We start from the raw sequence: 21114 nt of genomic DNA on the forward strand, positions 1-21114 counted from the left end.
CTGGAGACACACTCCGTTGTCTCTCAAGACAGACAGGTGCCAACAAGTGTGGTGTTTTCAGCCCTCCTCCATTAGCTTAGTACTGAAGGAGATAGATTTTAGATCAGGCTTCTTCAACCTCAGCCCTTCAGATGTTTTGAGACTGCAGTTCCCATCATCCCTGACCACTGGTCCTGCTAGCTAGGGATCATGGGAGTTGTAGGCCAAAAACATCTGGAGGGCCGAGGTTGAGGAAGCCTGTTTTAGATAGATAAATTTAGATTATTGACAAGTCCCTGTCCTGTGCTGTCTCTCGAAAGCTTGCCTTGCTCATTTGGAGTGATGTGTGTATATGTGTGATCCTGAAACATGCAATATTCACATTTTAAAAAGCACACCATATATCTTGTGACTAGGAAAAGAAACCTGAACCATCGCATTGGCTGCGCCTTGCAACTACCGGTAATTGTTGCTTGCCCTTTCGAGGAGTTCCGAAGCATAAGAAATGCACGGAATTGACAAACAAGGCCAAGAGACATTGCCTAGGCAAGGCGTTTGTGCTTTCTGAGCCAAGTGATAGCCTTATCAGCAGAACTCCTTTGATGGTTGTCCACACTTCCCTTTGCACCCCAACACTCTCCAAACAGCTTGACACTAGATGCCTCCTTTATGAAATTGCAATTCCTTTCATGCCATGAGCAGCATTTCTTCTCTGAGGTGTGCTGATTACTTCCTAAAGTAAATTCCCAAAGACTATTATCGCAGAGCAGAGCAAATGTTGATGGTATGTTATACAAAGAAAAAATAAATACTTGGTCAGCAGTGGGACTCTCCCTTGTTTTCTTTTCCTTCGCTCTTTTTGTCTTCCTCTGTCCTAGCACATGCCGTACCTCACTTCAAGAGTGCTTGAAGTGGCTTCATTTCTTCTGAAGTGGGGAGGGGGGACTGGGGCTTCTGAGGCACCACTGCTGCTTATCAGTTTACTATTGCAAAATTTGACTATATAGAGAGGGAGGGAGAGAAAGCAGGTTTTATTGTTTTTGAGTTGTGAGGTTCTACGTTACAGGGATAACAGTACCAAAGAGAGCACTGTTCATAGTTCTACCCCCTTGTCCACATCTGTATTCTTTACTGCAGTTTTATAGCAGATGAGAGGCCGCTTCAGAAAATAGGGACAGTCATCTGGCCAGAGTTTTATGTCTCATTCATTTCAGTGGGTGGGTGGGGGGGGGGAGTTAAGCAGACACTTAACTCTCACTCATTAAAATGAATGTGATTTCAGAGCACTTAAGGCTGGCTGTATCATACCCATTGCATTTGAGTGTACACCTAAATTGCAACACATAAGTAAGGCACATGTGTGTTTTAGTGCGCAAGGGAACAGCTGCAAGGTCATGTCTGCAAGTAAGGAACCTGGAAAAATGTGTTTGTATTGTCATGTGTACACTCACAAATCAAGGAGTTGCTACTGTTGTAAGAATTTTAAGGTGTTTTATTTATATATAATAATTGTTATTAATGTACCAAAAACAAATAAGGCCACATGTCTGAAAACCAGCACAGGAAGACAGGCCTCACTCCCAACTGGCCAAGTACTTCTTTGTCTCAGGAACAAAGGGGGGGTTGCCCCTCCAGCTACTCAGCAGACCTCTGCCTGAGTGATAATCTCTGGCATCCTGATATCTGAGTGTCAGACAAAAAGGTGTGATTAACTTGGCTGGGATATAAAGAAATGTAAATATCTTTTGTTTCACTTGATGGGTTTTTTGTGGAGGGCAAGAGGCATGGGGGCAGGGTCCAAGTTGCCACCAGACCCTCCCAATTTGTGATGTAATCCTAATGTATGGAGGGGTGGTCTTGAGCTGGAGGGGGGGCAATTTCAAAAATCTATATAGGAGCTTGCACGCCTTTGTTCGTGGTCTTTGCTTGCAAACACCCTGCTGCAGCAGTAATAAAATACAGGGCAATCGCCTTGCTTTGGGAGATTCTGTATCGTCTATTTTATTCATAAGTGCTCTTGAGAGGAGGGGAGCCCTACTAAGGCTCTCCCCCGGGTTCATGGACTCCCTTCTGGGGTTGAACCTAATTTTTATAACACTACTTTGTACTAGGCTAGACTGTGTCTCCATATAGCCCAGAACTGTGTACTTGACTGCCAGCAGTTCTCTAGGACATACACGTGTGTGTGTGTGTGTGTGCGAGCACACGCAGTATATATTTGAATAGAATTTAACCACTGACATAGAGGGAAGGAGAGAGCAAATACACTTGCTTCCAAGAAGCTATGCAACAGTAATGGTGAGATGTTGCCACCATGCAGGTTGGGGGACTCAGTGTGTGACCAACCCAGTGACACTCTGGGTTGCAGCCCACAGTTTACAATACAGAACACAGATATGCTTTGTGGACTAGAATACTGTGGTGTTCAAGAGTCCTGAATTTGTTTGCTTACAGTCAGAGCCAAGGTAATACTTTTGGCAAGCTCAGCCTTAGCAGAGTTTTATTTCTTCGTAAGTATTTGAGTAATTTTAGGTATAAAAAGATGTGGCTAGTGGATGCAGACTTTTTGGCAGCAAATATAGCGCAGCATAGTGCTGTTTGTGGAGTGTTACTGTTTTATGTCATGGTTCAGTAAAGAAGCTGTATATTTTATGACGAAAATAGTATTCTTCATCTTAAAAAAAGAATGAAAATAGCCCTACAGTGAGTATTAAATTTCATGTTTAGTAGAGAAATAATCCTCTAGGGTTAGTCCATTGGGCAGATATATTAGACATAGATGGTGTCATCATTATAGAGGAAGTAAAGCTCTAAAATAGATGCTGTCTGTCTTCCCTTGTTTCCCCCTATGTTATGTTTAATTGTTGTACCCAAAGGATCCAGTATCAATCAAACTGAAGAGAGTAGCCATATATATAAGCTATAATTGTCTTGTGGTGCTGTTTGCTTTGTTCCTGTCTCCTTGGTTGCCACACGTAAGATTGCTATCTGCTGTGAAGCTTTGCAGCTGATATTTGTTTCCTACAGTAGTAGAAGAGAGGAGGATAACCTTTCTACTGAGTCAAGGAGGAAGCTGTAAATGAGGCTTTGGATGGCAGTTTCCCTGTGTGATTTGCATCAAGTTGCCATATTTCAAGTAGAAGGGATATGTGCTTTGATTACACAAAACATCTCACGCAACCATTAGCACCCATTCTGCATCGTCTAGGATCCAGTTGTTCATTGAAAACTGGTGGATGATATGTGGATGCTGCGTTGAGTAATACCTCAGAGATGCCAAAAATGCTTGTCACCGTGATGAATGGAATGTGTGTGTTGAGGGAGAGCTTGCATTATGTGTGGCCCCATGGGAGTTAGAGCATAAAATAGCTTGGAGTTTGTCAGAGAAACAATGTTTACTCTTGATGGAAATGGGAAATTGTGCACAATGCTGGATGAAGGCATTGTGTTGCTAAAGGGCATTGTTTCATCTTTATTTTCTTGTTTCTTGTCTCCATTTAAAAGTCCAGGGATTCTATCAAGTTGAATGATCTGAAATCAGAAGTATCACCGAGGATCTCGGCTGAAGATTTGATCGACTTGTGTGAGCTGACAGGACCTGGTCATTTCAAGACTCCAACAAAGAAAACAAAATCTAGCAAGCCCAAGCTGCTTATCGTTGACATCCGTAACAGCGAGGAGTATCCTTCTTAGTGGAAAAGCCATAGATTGATCCTTACTATATGCATTGCCAGTTTCAACCGAAAGCGCTACATTGCTGCAGCAGGGAGTTTTAACTGGTCTGGCGAGTTAGGGAGAAGATTTGTGGCCTGGCTTCTTTCTCCCTGACATCTAATTTTCTATGTTTACAGATTATTTTACTTGGAGCATTTGCTCACGTGAGTCCCCTGCCTGCAGTATGAAGTTGTAAAGCCTAGGTGCAGGTTGACCATCTCAATGAGGACTAGGCTGTAATATACATGATAGAGAGAAGCATAATGGACTTCAAGGAGAGCAGATCGGAATTACTTCCACATCTTATTGAGGATGTAGAAAATGCACTCAGGAGATGCACTCAGCATCTGTCAGGAGGTGTGCAGCAGCATTCTGCCCCACTGGAAGTTTCCAGGTTATATTCAAGGACAGTCCCATACAGAGAGAGTGCAGTAAACTCGAAAAATTAGAATATCGTGGAGAGGTTTATTTCTTTCAGTAATTCAACTTAAAAGGTGAAACTAATATATGAGATAGACTCATGACATGCAAAGCGAGATATGTCAAGCCTTTATTTGTTATAATTGTGATGATTATGGCATACAGCTGATGAGAACCCCAAATTAACAATTTCAACTTTGGGATTTTCATCAGCTGTACACCATAATCATCACAATTATAACAAATAAAGGCTTGACATATCTTGCTTTGCATGTTATGAGTCTATCTCATATATTAAAATCCAGTAGCTAATGAAAACAATTGCTTACATAAATGGACTTTTCCATGATATTCTAATTTTTCAAGTTTCACCTGTAGTCTGGAAATTACAGAAGATCAGCATTGCGTGGTCTGACTTATCCAGAAAAGGGGAAAGCAACCTTATTAGGTAAAGATGGGGAAATCCGCTCCTAGCAGCAACTCTGACCTGCTTCTCAAGAGCTAGTGCTGCATCAGTGAGGCCTCCATGTGTCTTACTTGATCAGAAAAAAACATTAATCACAGCCAAGCTAATCACCTCTAAACCGCAGCAGCTGTGTACAAACATCTCCAGCTTGTCTAGATTCAGTTTATTCTGGTCTCATGCACTTGAACACAGACTGAAAACTGGTTCAGGACCTGTGACAGCTCTTGAGTGCTACAAATAAATATACATGTTATCAACATATTTAAAGACACCCAACCCAGAGCTACAGATGATCACTATGAATATTAGTGCTATAAGACATTTAGATATTAGAAAGCATTGGTGATAGCACTTGAAACCTTGCAGAAGCCAGGGAACTGGCATAGCCTTCCCAGTAGTCACCTGTTGAGTCATATCAGACAGAAATAAGTTATCGTTGATTATATCCTGAAAGTTATCCTTTCAGCTCAGCTTGGTAGAGACTGTTCTACATCACAACTTTATATAAGAAAAATGGAACAGTTATAGCTTGAAAATACAGTATGTCAAAACCCAACCTTCAGTGGTCAAAGAAGCATGAAAGTATATTTATTTCTTCTGTATGTTTAATAATTTCATACACCAGTAGAAATTTCCAGTAAGGCATAGGCTTCAGTGTCAAGTGCTCTTTCTTGTTTAGTCTTTTGAGGTTTTTCTCCTGAAAGAATTTAATATTTAAGCCGAATGAATTCATAGCAAAGCCGTTCAATTTTGCCTTCCCTTTTCTGTGGCACGTTGAGGGGGAAACACCAGCAGAAATGTGAGCAGGTTTGCTAGTAATAACTATTAATTGTAATTTAATGCACCTATTCAAATCAAGGCAAGGCAAATAAACTTTTTAAAACTAGGCCCTCCAGATGGTGTGATTAAATGTTTATCAATAAAGTTGAGTTTTAGTCCAAGAAATAAACAGGAAGCAACATTTTCCAGAAGAGGCTAAACACTGCATGTTTAGATTTGTTCAGGCAGGATGAGCTACAGGTCTAGAGTGGATAACTGCATTGCATGTTTAATTACACATTACTGAAACATAAAGGGCACTCCTACTCCTTTCTGCACTTTCTGCTCCGTGGCAAACACAGTTTGTTGTGTCATCGAAATGGAGAAACTTGTTAAACCTAACTATAGATAATTGGAAACCACAGTTTGAATGGTATGAGCATAGAATACTTTCCTGATGGCCAGTCAGTCTTGCTGAGTAGTGTCCCCAGCCTGTAGCTGTGCTAGTTGTTACACCCCTCTGCATACCCATGTACAGGTGAAACTCGAAAAATTAGAACATCGTGGAAAAGTCCATTTATGTAAGCAATTGTTTTCATTAGTTACTGGAGTTTAATATATGCGATAGACTCATGACATGCAAAGTGAGATATGTCAAGCCTTTGTTTTTTATAATTGTGATGATTACGGCGTACAGCTGATGAAAACCCCAAAGTTGAAATTGTTAATTTGGGGTTCTCATCAGCTGTACGCCATAATCATCACAATTATAACAAATAAAGGCTTGACATATCTCACTTTGCATATCATGAGTCTATCTCATATATTAGTTTCAGCTTTTAAGTTGAATTACTGAAAGAAATGAACCTTTCCACAATATTCTAATTTTTCAAGTTTCACCTGTAATTCCTGCTAGCTGTTTACCGTACCCCTCCAAGCACTTCAGGAAAAGAGAAGGCAGATGGCAGCTTACTGCATTTTCCTTTACATAATTTAATGGAAAACACGCACTCTGCGGGGTCTAGCAACAGGTGTCCTATTTCTTTTAGCGGTGTTTTCCATGTAACACTGCACTTGGAAGCTAAGGAGTTACTGAAATACAATCTGGTGGCTGTTGTAAGTTGGAGAGGCTTTTCTTTTTTACAGTTTTATAAGGTGAAGCTTCCTGGTAAAAGGATAATGTTGTCTAGGCTATGCTTGGTTGTTTGTGTCTTGGGTTTTTATAAAGGTAATCTAGGTGATATTTTTATTTTAATAAAAAGGCAGCAGTTTTGTCTACAATTCATTTCATTAAGCATGTTGCAAAAACATGAGTGCTGGTCCATTCATTTCATGAAGCTGCCAGCAAAAATTTCTTTATGGTCCTTTGCATAAATTTCTAGCTTTTGTAATCATCTCAGCAATGGAGTGGTTAAGATAACCAGCTAAGATGAGAAAGAATACAGCAGACATTTTGAAGTGTGCATAGTGATATACTAATGCAACTTTAATCAAAAAAGTAACTGTATTTGACCTTCTTAAGGTTAAAGTCATTTTTCCCCTTGCCACGTCTTACAATTATCATGTCATATTGAAATAAATACGTTGACTCCATAGATTTATGAGTCTGTAAGTTTTGGAATGCAAGAAATAGTTATTCCTTCCAGTTAGAAATTAATGAACTATGCTAACTAAGTGGGATGGTTTAGTTTATTGGTGTTCTTACAAACTTCATACTTCCCGCAGTATAAATTTTACAGATGGAACTGTAAATGAATTATTTGTAATGGAATTTGTTAATCTTAAATTAATTCTAAGCCTTTCCAATGCAATTCATGCTATATCCAGGAATAAAAAGTAGCATTCTTCAGCACCCAGTACTCTTGAAGACATGACTATTTGACCACCACAAATCATACTTGAAAATGTTTTGTGTAAAATGTGTATTGAATGCATATCACTTGCATGAACTCAGAAGCTAACTTTTTTGCACTTACAATGAATGAAAAGGTACACATTAAATTTAAAAAGGTCTTAACATGGGGGTAACCAACTGGTGGCCCAGGGCCATATTCCAGCTCCTAGAGCAGGCATAGGCAAACTTGGCCCTCCAGTTGTTTTGGGACTACAATTCCCATTATCCCTGACCACTGGTCCTGTTAGCTAGGGATGATGGGAATTGTAGTCCCAAAACATCTGGAGGGCCAAGTTTGCCTATGCCTGTCTAGAGGTTTCACATCTGACTCCATCATGGTCCCAGATCCCAAGGATCTCTTTATCTTACTATGGCATTGATTGTGGGCAGTCTCATATTTTTAGCACCCAAACTTCAATGTGTGTTACCTCCCCATCAGGTAACAACTTTTGTTCTTGCAAATGCAACATATCTAGGTGTGTGTGGGCTTTGTTTCTTGTTCAGTCTCTTTCTTCCATAGAAGAGAGCTATGGCAGTGCCAGTGCTTTGCGAGTACATGGTGCTAAAGTCAATCCCTAGCATGTCCACCTAGGGCTGGGAAAGATCCCTGTCAGTCAAAAGCCCTGGAGAACTGTTGCAAATTGGTATGGACAATTCTAAGGTTGATGGACTGATGGCCTGACTCAATATAAGGCCACTTTCTATTACTTGTTTGGGGCTTTTTAAACTCTCATCCCATGTGAACAGTCAACATTTGCAGAGCGCTCTCCTTTTGCAATTGAGGCACTCATTCAGAGGTGCAGCAAAAGGCTCTTATCTGTGTGACTGTCTAGGGAGTGGTGGCCCAGGAGAGGGCATTCTCTGTGACAGACAGTTGTGGAATTCCTTCCCCAAAGAGGTGTGATGCAGTTTACGGTTGTGTGTTGAAGACACCTCTTTATCCTGGTCTTTCACACCTGAAACAAGTGTTTTCAGGACCCACCTTATTTCTGTGACTGTGATTGGTTTTTAATATAAATTTTAAATTGCTATAACCACCCCAGAGACCTTATGGTGAAGGTCAGGTACTAAATTGAATGAATGACAACGATATTCAGAGCTTGGTTTTCCTCTCTTCCTCCTTGATTTCCTTAATGGACCCACTTCTTGCATAGCTTTAATCGAGGGCATATATCTGGCAGCATCAACATCCCATTTGGATCAGCATTCACTGCTGAAGGAGACCTCATCCAGTGCCCTGCTACTTCCACTCTTCAGAGCTTTAAAGGGAGAGTTGTTGTGGTTGTAGGTCACGTGGCAAAGAATACAGCACTGGTAAGTTTTTTATGATGGCATCTATGTTATCAAGGCAGGACGCGGGTAGCACTGTGGGTAAAACCACTGAGCCTAGGGCTTGCTGATCAGAATGTTGGCGGTTCCAATCCCTACGATGGGGTGAGCTCCCGTTGCTTGGTCCCTGCTCCTGCCAACCTAGCAGTTCAAAAGCACATCAGAGTGCAAGTAGATAAATAGGTACTGCTCCAGCGGGAAGGTAAATGGCATTTCTGTGCGCTGTTCTGGTTCTCCAGAAGCAGCTTAGTCGTGCTGGCCACATGACCCGGAAGCTGTACGCCGGCTCCCTCGGCCAGTAAAGTGAGATGAGCGCCGCAACCCCAGAGTCGTCCGCGACTGACCTAATGGTCAGGGGTCCCTTTACCTTTATGTTATCAATGATGAGAAGGTTTAACAATAACAGTTAGTGAGTGGTGTGGTAGTGTGTAATTTTCTGGACAGAATTCTACAGAAGTAAAGACTCGATCTGGACATACAACTTTTTAGATTACTGGGATATTAATCTGTATCTCATGTACGAAATCAGTTCCATGATAGACATGGAAGAGTGTCGCTGAAATTTATTCACTTATGTATTTGTGTGTGGTTTAGCTATGGTTGCTTTTGTATTTCTTCTGTGGTTTTGGCTATTAAATGTTCTACTGATTTCATTGTAGCTTTTATTCATTGTATTTTTATGAGCATTGTGTTTTATGAGCTGTTGTAAACTGCCCTGAAAAATTTTAATTGGACGGTGGTATTGCAGTGTTTTGAATATGTTAATGCATAATGGATTGGCAGCAGTAACTCACAACAACGACGGGGTCTTGGGGTGGTGGTAAGGGTTTAATTTAGTTCCTGGGGTGTTTCAACACTGGTGTTACAATTCTGTCAGTTCTTACTTGATTTGTGTGTTAAGGGTAACTGCACACATTCACTTAAAATCAGAGCAAGTCTGATTTATGAATGTCTCAAAGCACTTGCTTTTTGACAGTCTTCAGATAGCTAGATTATGTCTGTGAGCAGGTTTTCCCCATCTCTTTCTTGTTTGGCACAAACTCTCTATTTGAAGGACCCTGTTTACTTGGGCAATGGAATTCACATGGTTTCCAGCATCACTAAAGTAGCTCAGAGAATGTGAGTGTGGCCTCTTCGCCTGATCAACATACAAGGAAACCAGCAAAACAACTTGCCCAAGATGAGTGAACAGAAATATCTCTGCTTTCTTTCTTTTTTTTTGGGGGGGGGGGAGAAAGTTGCAATGGCCGGTATGGTAAACAACACCTTTTGTGAAACTGACCACATTACTGAATTCATAGTGAGTTAATTGCATCGCCGGCTCCCTCAGCCAGTAACGTGAGATGAGCGCCGCAATCCCAGAGTCGGACACGACTGGACCTAATGGTCAGGGGTCCCTTTACCCTTTACCTTTAACAGCACTAATTCTGAAGAATTGTCATATTTCTATTAATACACTTCAACGTGCAAGCCGACTCTCTGTGATCTGAAATGACAGGGTTGTCCTTTTGCAGTGCAGAAGTAATCCTCTTAATGTGAAAAAGAAGCTCAAGCTTAACATTATTAATCTGTTGACAATACTAATTAGCCATTCTTGACTGTGTTACTCTGGGAACTGCATTTTCTTGGACACAACTTTGGAAGCTCAGGCCAGGAGGGGGGTGATTATGAAGCTAAATGAACTTTTTACCCTACAGTGTTTTTGTAGCTGTCTGTGGTTATGGCACATGAACTTCTGATCATCACAGCCATTTGTTTTTGACCTGAAAAGTTACCAAAATGTTACTATCTCATTTTCTGGAACAATTTTTAAATACCTCGCTCCAAATACCAAAATACTACAATTAGGGAGAGATGGGCAAAATACTGCCATTAGAGAGAGATGGGCAACCAACTCCAAACAAAAAGTCAAAGTTGGAGTCATGATTTTGCACGAGGTTTTGTTGGCATATTATAAAGCACAAGGAAACAGATACATTCTTGGCAAATGTCTCTTTCCCTTATGAAACTGACGTGTGTCCAAATGTGCATAGTGACCCTTCCATGTGGGAACTGTTCCTTTGGCTGACAGCAAAAGAAAGTATCTTGGTTCACATCACAGGTAACTGATCATTGTAGAGCATTTTTGGTACTTACTAATTACTGAATCTGTGCACCCATCTAAACACTGCACAGTAGATGCATGAAATAGTTTCCCAACAGCTTTGGGGGGGATCCCCTCCCCATGAAAGGCATCTCTGGGAGGCTGAGCCAAGAGTGGAGGAACAACAGGGACTGTTTAAGCTTTTCCCAATGGACTGTGGTTTCATGCTTTTCTCCACATCGTTTCTCATGCCTGGAACCTGAGGTAGCACAGCAGTGCAGCTGGAAAGGGTTAAGCTCCCTCCCCTTCCTGCACTCCCAACTGCATCCAGCCAAAAAACAATTATCAGGCATCATATTTTTGCATTAAATCACGCAAAGTGGGGTGAAATGAGGGAGCAACCATGAACAAACTTAATTCCACCTCCCATTACAGTTCCCTCCACAGGTTGGAGGAATAACATCTTTGATGGAGAGCCTGGTCTGCTTTTGTCGGCTGCCTAGGAAGATTTAAAACCCTGTTGCATCGTGCGGGGAGCCAACATAGGTAGAGCAGTCCCCCCGACACACACACACACACACACACACACACATGCTATACCTCAAACTCATGGAGGGCAACAGGAGACAAAGCCATCATTTGCATCCTTGCTTTCCCCCTTCATACATTGATTCAGCACAGAAGTAGGATACCTGAATAAGACTATAGCTGTGTGTCACTTTCAAACAGGCATCAGGAAAAGGTTACACATCTGCCATATGATGTCTAGTTTGGACCCAGTGGCGTTCAATTTTGCTCCCCTTTGCCCTCAAAACCGAGAATGGTGTTGAAAGATAAGTACAGTTCTGCGAGTGCTGTCGTATAGCGAAAATTTCGTCTTGTGAAGCACCAACGGGAAGAGCAGTTTGACGGGGGGGTGAATCGCGGAATTTTTTCGTCTTGCAAGGCAAGCCCATAGGAAAATTCGTCTTCCGAGACAGCCTTTCGCTAGCGAATGCCTTTCATCTAGCGAGTTTTTTGTCTAGCGAGGCATTCGTCTAGCGAGATACCACTGTACATAGAAACTTTGTTGTTTTCCAAAAAGGCTTTGAATGTTTTGCTGTTTGATTCCTTTAGCGCATTTGTTGATTCTGCTTCCTTTTTAGAAACGCTTGTAGTATTCTTGCAATTGTATCAACGGACGCTTCACCAAGTATATTGTCCCTTGTAAAGTTCAAGGTGGTGGGAAGGCGGGACAGGCTGTATAAATAAAGCAAGGATTATTTTGCAGTTTAGGTAAGAAGACCCTGTGAACTGCTTGCTTCCACCCTAGCTGACTGTGTTGATTTTATGCAAACACAACATAAATTGTTACAGCAAGTTACTAACTAAGCAGTCTTTGGTGGTGGCGAGATCTTTCCACTTTGAAAAGTTGGAAGAACTGTTTAATAAATACTTGTACATTTTTAAGTAAACAGTTTGATCTGCAGTAAGTGTGGTCAAAATTAAAGTAGTTAAGCTAGAAATGTTCTCTGTTGGCATATGCTGGCCTGTGGTAGCCTTATCTCTTATCATATTTTTCCATCTGTGCAGATGAATGGGAACTTTAAACTCCTTGTGCATTAGACTCTTATACCTGTCAGTTTATACTTGAAATTATGGAGTGGAAAGTGTACATTCCTCACCAGTTGAGCATGCAAGGAATTTTTCCTTGATCTTGAGTGAAAAGTGCATTTTTACCCTACTCTGTTCCTCACTACTTATCTCCCTCATTACCATCATATTTCAGGGTTGGTACAGCTGCAAACCACATCTAAGAAACATGTTCCAGTGTCATGGATCACCAGAGGATCTTTACTGTTTGACTTTGTTAAATAAGTAGTCATCTACAAAACTAATAGGGATCTAAGAGTGTGCACCATGGTGTGTGGGATCAATGCAGAACAGCCAGTAGCTTAATACATTTAGGTGGCCCCATGTGTATCAGATTTTCTACCCATGTATACATGGTCCCCACACTGATGATTTCTGAACAGGTTTTCTGGACCTTTCTGGTCCAAAGTGATTTTACTGGGTAATTTAGTAATTGGTGTTTAACTGCTGTTGTTTTTATCTTGTGATGTTACTACTGCTTTGTGCATTTGAGCTGTTTGAGTGTGTTGATACTGGATTGTATCCAACATTAGTCATGCTTGACAGCAGACACATGAACACGACTAAACTAGGTCCGTTCATGTGAATAGGTCTACTTAGTAAAATTTAGTTGAATGCCACCCATTGTTTTTAATTCTGCTGCTATAGTGGGCTGTGGTCAACTAATTTTTACTCAGAGTAGACCCACTGAAATCAATGGGTCCAAATCATTCATGGCCATTAATTTTTGCTGGGTCTACTCTGAGTAAATATTAGTTGACTACAGCTCTATATTTTTAGGTGTCTTGGTGGTTTTAGGGTATTATGGTGTTATATATTTTCAAATGTTTGCAGTTAGCTAATTTAATTAAACTGGCCTACATTTTATAAGTGCCTGGTAATCATGATCTCAGTGAAATACTGTGAATTCCTAAAATGGGATTGTGTGCTGATAGGGCATTGAAGGATTGCTTTACCTCATTCTGGATTTCTTGTATAAGAACATATTGGACACTAGTTACTTAAACATTATCATTGAATTAAGTCATTTAACAATATGCTCCCAAAAAACCCCAAGATCCAATGCACGATGTAGAAAAGTACCATCCTTTTTCTTCCACTGCATTTTTTAGCCAACACCCCTTCACAAAGCTTCCATTTTTCCCCCCTTGCCATACATTTGTCTGTAAGAGAAATGAAGTGCCAGGATTTGGCCTTAGTCCACTTATTGCTCAACAGTTTCCCCCTCCCTTAATGGAATCTCCATTGTATACACTTTGAGTGCATGATGTGTCTAACGTACCAACATACATGAAAGATGTTAAGTTTTACTGCTCTCAGCAGTCTGCACATAAACATAATTTGACCCTACCTTCTATTGAGGAACGTGATAGTTGACAGTAGAACTGTAAACACAAGATTCTAGCTTCTGATGCATTAGTATAACAAGAAGTCGGAGCTATACATTCTAAAGCAGATAAATGTATTCGGGAGAAAAAGTTTAAAAATGAATAGCGATCGGTTGTTAGGCTTAAAGGGGCTTTGATGGTATCCAGGCTGCCCTGGACATTCTTCCCCAAGCAATGAGAGAAGAGGTGGGAAAAGCAGTCAAGGCAGCCCCTGCCTTCCTGGCAACAACAAGTCGGCAGGACAGTTGGGGGGGGGTTTCAGCCAGCCATTATCATTAGCACAAGGACCAAGGAACTGGATGGAGACCAGGAAGGCTTGAATAGCTGCTTCATTTCCAAGGTGACGTTGCTGCACCTGACACCATTTGAGACCCTGGATGTCTCCCAGCTTGCCTCTGGAAGCTTGTTTCACTTTAAGAAACAGAGGAAAGGAGCTAAGGAGGAGACCAACCTGCTGACTCTTGCCTTTACCAGCAGCAAAATGTGGGGTGGACACTACCCATCTTTCCATATCTGAGGCCCAAGTGGGAGGTAAACTCATTGCATTGCAGGCGGTTGCACAAGATGACTCTCAGGGATCTCTTCCAACTCTACAGTTCTATGATTCTATGATTTTAACCCCTGCAGCTACATCCATGTTTGTTGCAAAAAGTTAAAGCGCTAGACAACAGGGGTGATCATCATTTAGCATCATTAGTGGGGGGGGGCATTTAGCACTAACCCCCTAGTTATACCCATAATTATAGCAGGGGTAACTGGATATTCTTGAACTCTGAACTCCCATCAGCTTTGCTGGCTGCTATTGATGGCATTTGGAGACCAACAAAATGAAGAGGGCACCACATTGGCAGTTAGTTTTCCAGAACTAAGTTCCAAGTACATTTAAGTGAAATAATTGCATGTTCTTCGGCTCCTTAGCCGGGTTGGCACTCTGTAAAACTGCCATGCACACCGATGGAACTGTATAAAAAAAATTTGCAATAACTGCCAATGCTCCTCTAGCAGTGTTTTACTTTGCAGAAAGCACAGGTGGAGAAGGTGTCATATCTTTCTAGCAACTGGCATGTAGGGCATCGCCTCTGACAAATGCAGATTTTTCTTGGTGAAAGTGAGACCAGAGTATGAAACTTGATGTGTATAACATGGCTTCAGCCATTTAATTGGTGCTGTTGGATAATAACCTAGATGGAGCCTAGACATAATCCAATACAACTGTTGAATTGGGTGGAGAGCAGGGCTGCTTTCATTGTTATTTATTGTGATTTGTCACCTTTTCACATTGCATCCATGGATATCTTTCTCTTTCTGATGAAAATGATGCATGCAAGCACATGCTGTCCTTCACCCCGTCAATAAATATCTTCCCGAATTCTATTTACAAGACCACCTAGTTCTGTGTCACATTTTACATTCTGTCCCTTTCCACTCAAGCTCTTTGCCATTTCTTTCCTCTGCAGTATTCCTCATCCTTTGGACCACCCAGCTAGCAAAAGGCACTACATTTCATCTGCATTACTCTGCTGATCTCCCTCTCTTACAGCTGATATTTCAGCAGTTGTCACAGATCCTCTCCATCCTGGTTGCTAAGGGTCTCCCAGCATGAGGGTAGTAATAGCCCTTTGTCCCGTTGGGAGGTTTAAAAGGTCATTTGTCAAAGTTTCAGTGAAATCCTTGTTTTACTACATCATGATTACTTGGGCATTACAGAAGAATAGCACAGCGCAAGATTTATCAGCTCTGAGCGAGAAGCAAATCTTCAGAACACACAGTTGCCTTTTGGATAAGCGGAAGCCAAAGGCACAGCCGTAAAATACATAACTGGAGTTCTGTTGGCTTTTCACTTGAAATTATGAATAGATCTCAAGGGTTGTAGTTCTGTATTCATGGCTCCTTCATATGCAGCTGCAACCACTTGGGAGCAGGTTTCCTTTGGTGATCAGATGCATCTTCCAGGTATGCATGGGAATACTGTAGTGTAGGGTGACCTAGGGGTCCTTCCAACTCATTGACAATGAGGTAGAAAAGACTGACTCCGTCAGCCCAGTTCTTTGTTTGTATATGGGTTAATGCATAAGGAAAAAAGCTTAATAGCAGGGTGGGGTCAAACTACATAGGAATCGCAGTGGAGACCTTCCACTGTACAGTATATTGATAAGGAAATGTGCACAATTCCCTCTTCATGGAAGGTTAATATGCACCTTCTCCATGAGGCCTGGTGAATGTGCACAATGGCTGGTTTTTCTGCTCAATAACTTACATTCCCATAAACAGATATGCCATCATTAATGGGCATTACAAGAGTTGAAGATGATAGGGTGCTGCCTCAAGGAGTTTACAGTCTAAAATTCATACAGAAAGAAAAAGGGAAGATTATGGGGGTTTTTTATTTCAGTTGCTTGGGCTTATTTGTACAGTAATTGGGCCTTCGGATATTGAAAATAGAAGATGGATGGATGAATGATTTGGCATTTCAAGGAAAATATTAGCTTTGAGACCAAATGAGAGCTGATATCCTCTAGGTCGGGGGTCAGCAACCCGCGGCTCCGGAGCCACATGCGGCTCTTTGACAGGTTTGCCGTGGCTCCGGGCAGGGCCGGTGCTTAGCGCCGAAATGTAGGCGGCGCTGCGCTGCGCTGCTGGCCCGCCTGCGCCCACCCACTTGCCGCGCTGCTGGCCCGCCTGTGCCCACCCGCCTGCACCCAACCACTTGCCTCCCACCCACTTGCCGCGCTGCTGCCCCGCCTGTGCCCACCCACCTTGCCGGCGGCTGTTTCAAAATGTAGGCGTCGCTGCGTCGCGCTGCTGGCCCGACTGCGCCCACCCACCCCGAACGCGGCGGGGGATAGGGGGAGGCAGGCAGGAAGCGACGGGGATGTTGCTGGATCGTGTCAGCACCTCCATTCGCTGAAAGAAGCTTCTTTCGGCGAACGGAGGTGCTGGGCACGATCCAGCAACATCTCCACTGCCTCCCCCCACCTCCCGCCGATCGCAGCGGGGGATGGGGGGAGGCGGGCAGGAAGCGACGGGGATGTTGCTGGATCGTGTCAGCACCTCCGTTCGCCGAAAGAAGCTTCTTTCGGCGAACGGAGGTGCTGGGCACGATCCAGCAACATCTCCACTACCTCCCCCCACCTCCCGCCGAACGCAGCGGGCAATGGGGGGAGGCGGGCGGGAAGCGGAGGGGATGTTGCTGGATTGTGCCAGGTGCTGGGTCGTGCCAGGTGCTGGGCACGATCCAGCAACATCCCCTTCGCTTCCTGCTGCCTCTCCCCATCCCCCACCGCGTTCGGTGGGAGGTGCGGGGAGGCAGCTGCGATGCCTGCTTTTGGGATCGGTGGGCGGCAGGGAGGTTGGTGGAGGATTTCCTCCACCACCCCACGCGCTGCCCTCCGATCCCAAAGGTGCGGGGTGGTGGAGAAAACAGCGGGGATGCTGCTGCTTTCTCCACCACCCCGTGCCAATGCCAAAAGCAGGCTCATCCCCGCATGCTTTAAAGGGACATGGGGAGGAGAGGAGAAATGGAGCGTTCTCCCCTCGTCCCCATGTCCCTTTAAAGCAAGCGGGGATGAGCCACTGTGAAGGGCTCCCCCTCCAGCGCACCCCTCCCTGCCTTTTAGAGGAGGAAAACCAGGAAGATGTTTTTTCCTGGTTTTTCCTCCTTTAAAAAACAGGTGCCTCTAGTGGTCCGGAGCGCCTTATGGACCATAAAATATGGTAATTTCCCTAAAATTTTGGTTTCATTCGCCTTTCTGTGCTGAAATGTCACAACCTGAACGACCATGGCTTGCCCCCCCCCCCTAGTTTTGATCCTGGGTACGCCCCTGAGTCAATGCAAAAAGGTAAGAACTTATTCTTGTTGTTTTTACTAATTATACTTTGCATTGGCTCCTATACGTTATTTATTATTATTGCATTAAGGTAAGAAACAATATATGCAGCGTTATATTTGTTTTATATGTCGCAATGGTTTTGCGGCTCTCAGTTGTTGTTTTTCCCTTTGGAAACGGGTCCAAGTGGCTCTTTTTGTCTTAAAGGTTGCAGACCCCTGCTCTAGGTGTTCTGAAAGGCATAGGAGGCAGAAAAGAATAAGGGACATAGTCAACTGTCAGATGACTGGGGGTGGGGGTGGAACTGGGAAAGGTTGCATGCAGGAGTGCATTGGGACTTAAGAGTGAAGAAATTGCACAGACGAGACTATGGAGGGCTTTTCCAGTAAGGGCAATTGGTTTGTGCAGGTTCCAAGAGTGGGCTGAATGAATACAAGACAGAGAAGAGATTTCAGAAGACATGTCATGCGATCACAGGCTACAGAAAGCTGAGAGCTGAAATGCACCAATGGAAAGTCCATAAAGTTTGCTTGTAGCCAAAGCAACACAACTCGGGTTCTTGGCAAAGGAAGCAAAGAGCTGTATTTTCTGGTCTACCCACATTGTTGCTGTGTCGTCCCCTGGGTAACAGTAAAGCCAATGTTTCGCTGGGTTTTCCCCTTCAGACCACAGACAGCGCCCTTCTGTCGATCTTGCAGCAACCTGAATGGAGACACAGACGCCAAGGTTGTTTGGCCTTGGTCTTTGCTAAAGTGGTTTGTTTAGCAGCAGCTACACTCAGTACTCTACATCTATGTGATCAGCTGTGTCTCTGTTTGCATAGGTATACAGTGTACTTTGATTGTTCACCAAACTCTGCAGCTGGTTCAAGCCCAACATGAGAAGCTGTGGCATACAAAAAGATCATCCGCAGGCAACGGGAGAGGTTTTAACACAGGGACTGGAAACCTGTGATGCTGCAGTTGCTTCTGGACAATAGCTCCCATCATTCCTGCCCATTGGCCGTTCTGGCTAGGACTCATGGAAGCTGGAGTTCAGCAGGTAGCTGGAGGGTACAGCAGGTTCACCATTTGTTTCTTAGGCCATGTCCTGAAGGCACAGGGCAGGCAGCAATGTGGAGGGTGTGTGTGAAGAGAGAAAGTGTGCTTAGACTCATAGAACTGTAGAGTTTTCAGGGACCCCAGGGGCCATCTAGTCCAACCCCCTGCAATGCAGGAATCTCTGCTAAAGCATCCATGACAGGTGGCCATCCAACCTCTACTTAAAGCAGTTTGATAATGCAGCATAAACACAAGGGTGGTTGTTGTTTTTCTTTAAACCCAATGAACCCCTCTTTTACTATTTCGCCTACTCTTTGTATAGCAATTATTCTCATTCTCATTCTCATTATTTTATCATTTATATACCCCAGTCACTCTGAGCAGCTTCCAGCAATATAAAATCACAATCAAACATCAAACACTAAAAACTTCGCTGTACAGAGTTGCCTTCTGGTGTCTTCTGAATGTCATGTAGTTGTTTCTCTGTTGTTTCTAAGTTAATCTGTTACTCCACAGTGGCTTGTAGGGTGGAAGGCAGGGAGCCCAGCAGTTGGCAGAACCAGAACTAATCAGAGGCATAGCCAACAAATTCTAGTTTTCTCCCCATCCTCCTGATTGCAACACTGAGACAAAGGAGGAAGGTGGCATTCACAACCTGGACTGGTTGTAAGAAGGCAGGTGGGGACTGACAGAAGGCAGACTGAGGTTTCTGGGACAGTGCCCCATTTGCCCTAATGGACTAGCCTCCACTGCCATCGCCTGATTTGTATTACAGTGACTTTTTGTTAGGCATCTATTGTCATTTGGGCAAGAGTCGTCTTCATTTTTGGTGCACATATCTACATATCTAGCCTGGTGTTGTCTCTTTCCCCTTGCCTCAGATTCCTATCACCTGTTATCATATCTGATTTCCTGCCTTCCTTTTCTTTTTCCCCCGGATGGACCTGTTTCACCAGTGATCTATTAAAGGTAAAGGGACCCCTGACCATTAGGTCCAGTCATGTCCGACTCTGGGGTTGCGGCGCTCATCTCGCGTTACTGGCTGAGGGAGCTGGCGTACAGCTTCCGGATCATGTGGCTAGCATGACTAAGCTGCTTCTGGCGAACCAGAGCAGTGCACGGAAACGCCGTTTACCTTCCCGCCAGAGCGGTACCTATTTATCTACTTGCACTTTGACGTGCTTTCGAACTGCTAGGTGGGCAGGAGCTGGGACCAAGCAACGGGAGCTCACCCCGTTGCGGGGATTCAAACTGCCAACCTTCTGATCAGCAAGCCCTAGGCTCTGTGGTTTAACCCACAGCGCCACCCGCGTCTATTACCCCTGGCCTTAAGAAAGTAACAACTTTTAATCTTGTATCAGCACAGTAGGGTTTGTTTGTTTTTATAGAGAACAGGCAAACCATCAAAATACCATGAGATAATTTCATAAAGCAATACTGTGGTTTGATTATTAGGGTGATGCAGCTATCCCAGCAAGCCACCTTGCTCCTGTGTGCGAATGTGTATGTACACATTTAGAAATGATAGGCATCTTCCTGACATTGGGTCTTTCTCTTTCAGTTTGCAGCTCACCTGGTGAAAATCAAATATCCAAGGGTTTGCATTTTGGATGGAGGCATCAACAAAATCAAGCCAACTGGTCTGCTGACAGTTCCTTCTCCACAAATATGAGTGAGAAGCTTGCATTTTTTATCAACAATACGAGAAGATTCTTTATGGGCATTACAGCACCTGGATTGCAATAGCGACACATATTTTTTATGGCTTTCCATTGTGATTTTGCAGGAAATACTGTAGTATTCTTTCATTTCACCTTTTTGCTGGATAAAAAAGTGGAGCTTTACAATGTACGATGTCACCCCAAGTCATCTAAGATCATCATGGCAATGAACTTCAACTGCTATTTTTAAAATCTGCACACATTCTCTCAAAGTATTCATGCAAAAATAAGTGAATTGTTTTAAAGTAAATGTTTCAGCGAGCAAACACTTTAAATTAATGGGATGCAATCAACTCATGCAGATCCGATAATGTTAGGCTTTTGCACATTTCCCTTTCAAAGAGTTCTGTTGTCTTATTTCTCTTTTCTTGTTTATTTCTAGTGCTCTTACTTTTTTAAAAGATACTGGTATCAATAAAAAAGCATGCCTCTACTCTTGGCAACATTTAAAAAACCATTTTGTTCTATCAAATACTTCATTTAAGCCATGTTTAACCTTTCTTTCTTTGAAACATTGCAAATGTCTGAATATTAACTTTGACATAAATGAACTTCTCATTGTCTTACTGTACACAGGTAGAATATCTTTACAACTTACTTCTGCGTAAGTGTAGCCTGGTGCACGAACTTCACAGATAACATCCTCGGGCTTTATATTTTAATTTGTAATGTAATTAAAATTTGCTTTTTGCAAACTAAAGCTCCAAAGAAATATCTCTACTTCAACAACTTACAGACAACGTCAAAAGGAAGACAGTTGTGTGTGGAGAGCTTAAGGTGGAGAACACCCCGGTGGTCTTCACCTTTATGTTTTTCAGTATTATAAGACATATTGCTTTCAGTGTCTGCATCGATAGACTAA

The 21114-nt window shown here is 42.9% G+C and overlaps 1 protein-coding gene across 2 annotated transcripts in view; it reads left to right on the forward strand.

The window, feature by feature from the left end:
* Window positions 1-20709, forward strand: part of TBCK (TBC1 domain containing kinase) — an 84662-nt gene extending 63953 nt beyond the window's left edge. For both annotated transcript variants that reach the window (XM_033160322.1, XM_033160323.1), the window contains exons 24-26: window positions 3484-3659; window positions 8387-8546; window positions 20093-20709. In XM_033160322.1, coding sequence (XP_033016213.1) covers window positions 3484-3659; window positions 8387-8546; window positions 20093-20203 — 447 coding nt within the window. In that variant the 3' untranslated portion in view covers window positions 20204-20709. The remainder of the gene's footprint in view (window positions 1-3483; window positions 3660-8386; window positions 8547-20092) is intronic.
* The last annotated feature ends 405 nt before the right edge of the window (window positions 20710-21114 follow it).

This window comes from Lacerta agilis, chromosome 9, assembly GCF_009819535.1.
Source record: "Lacerta agilis isolate rLacAgi1 chromosome 9, rLacAgi1.pri, whole genome shotgun sequence".
In the NCBI taxonomy this organism is placed as follows: domain Eukaryota; kingdom Metazoa; phylum Chordata; class Lepidosauria; order Squamata; family Lacertidae; genus Lacerta; species Lacerta agilis.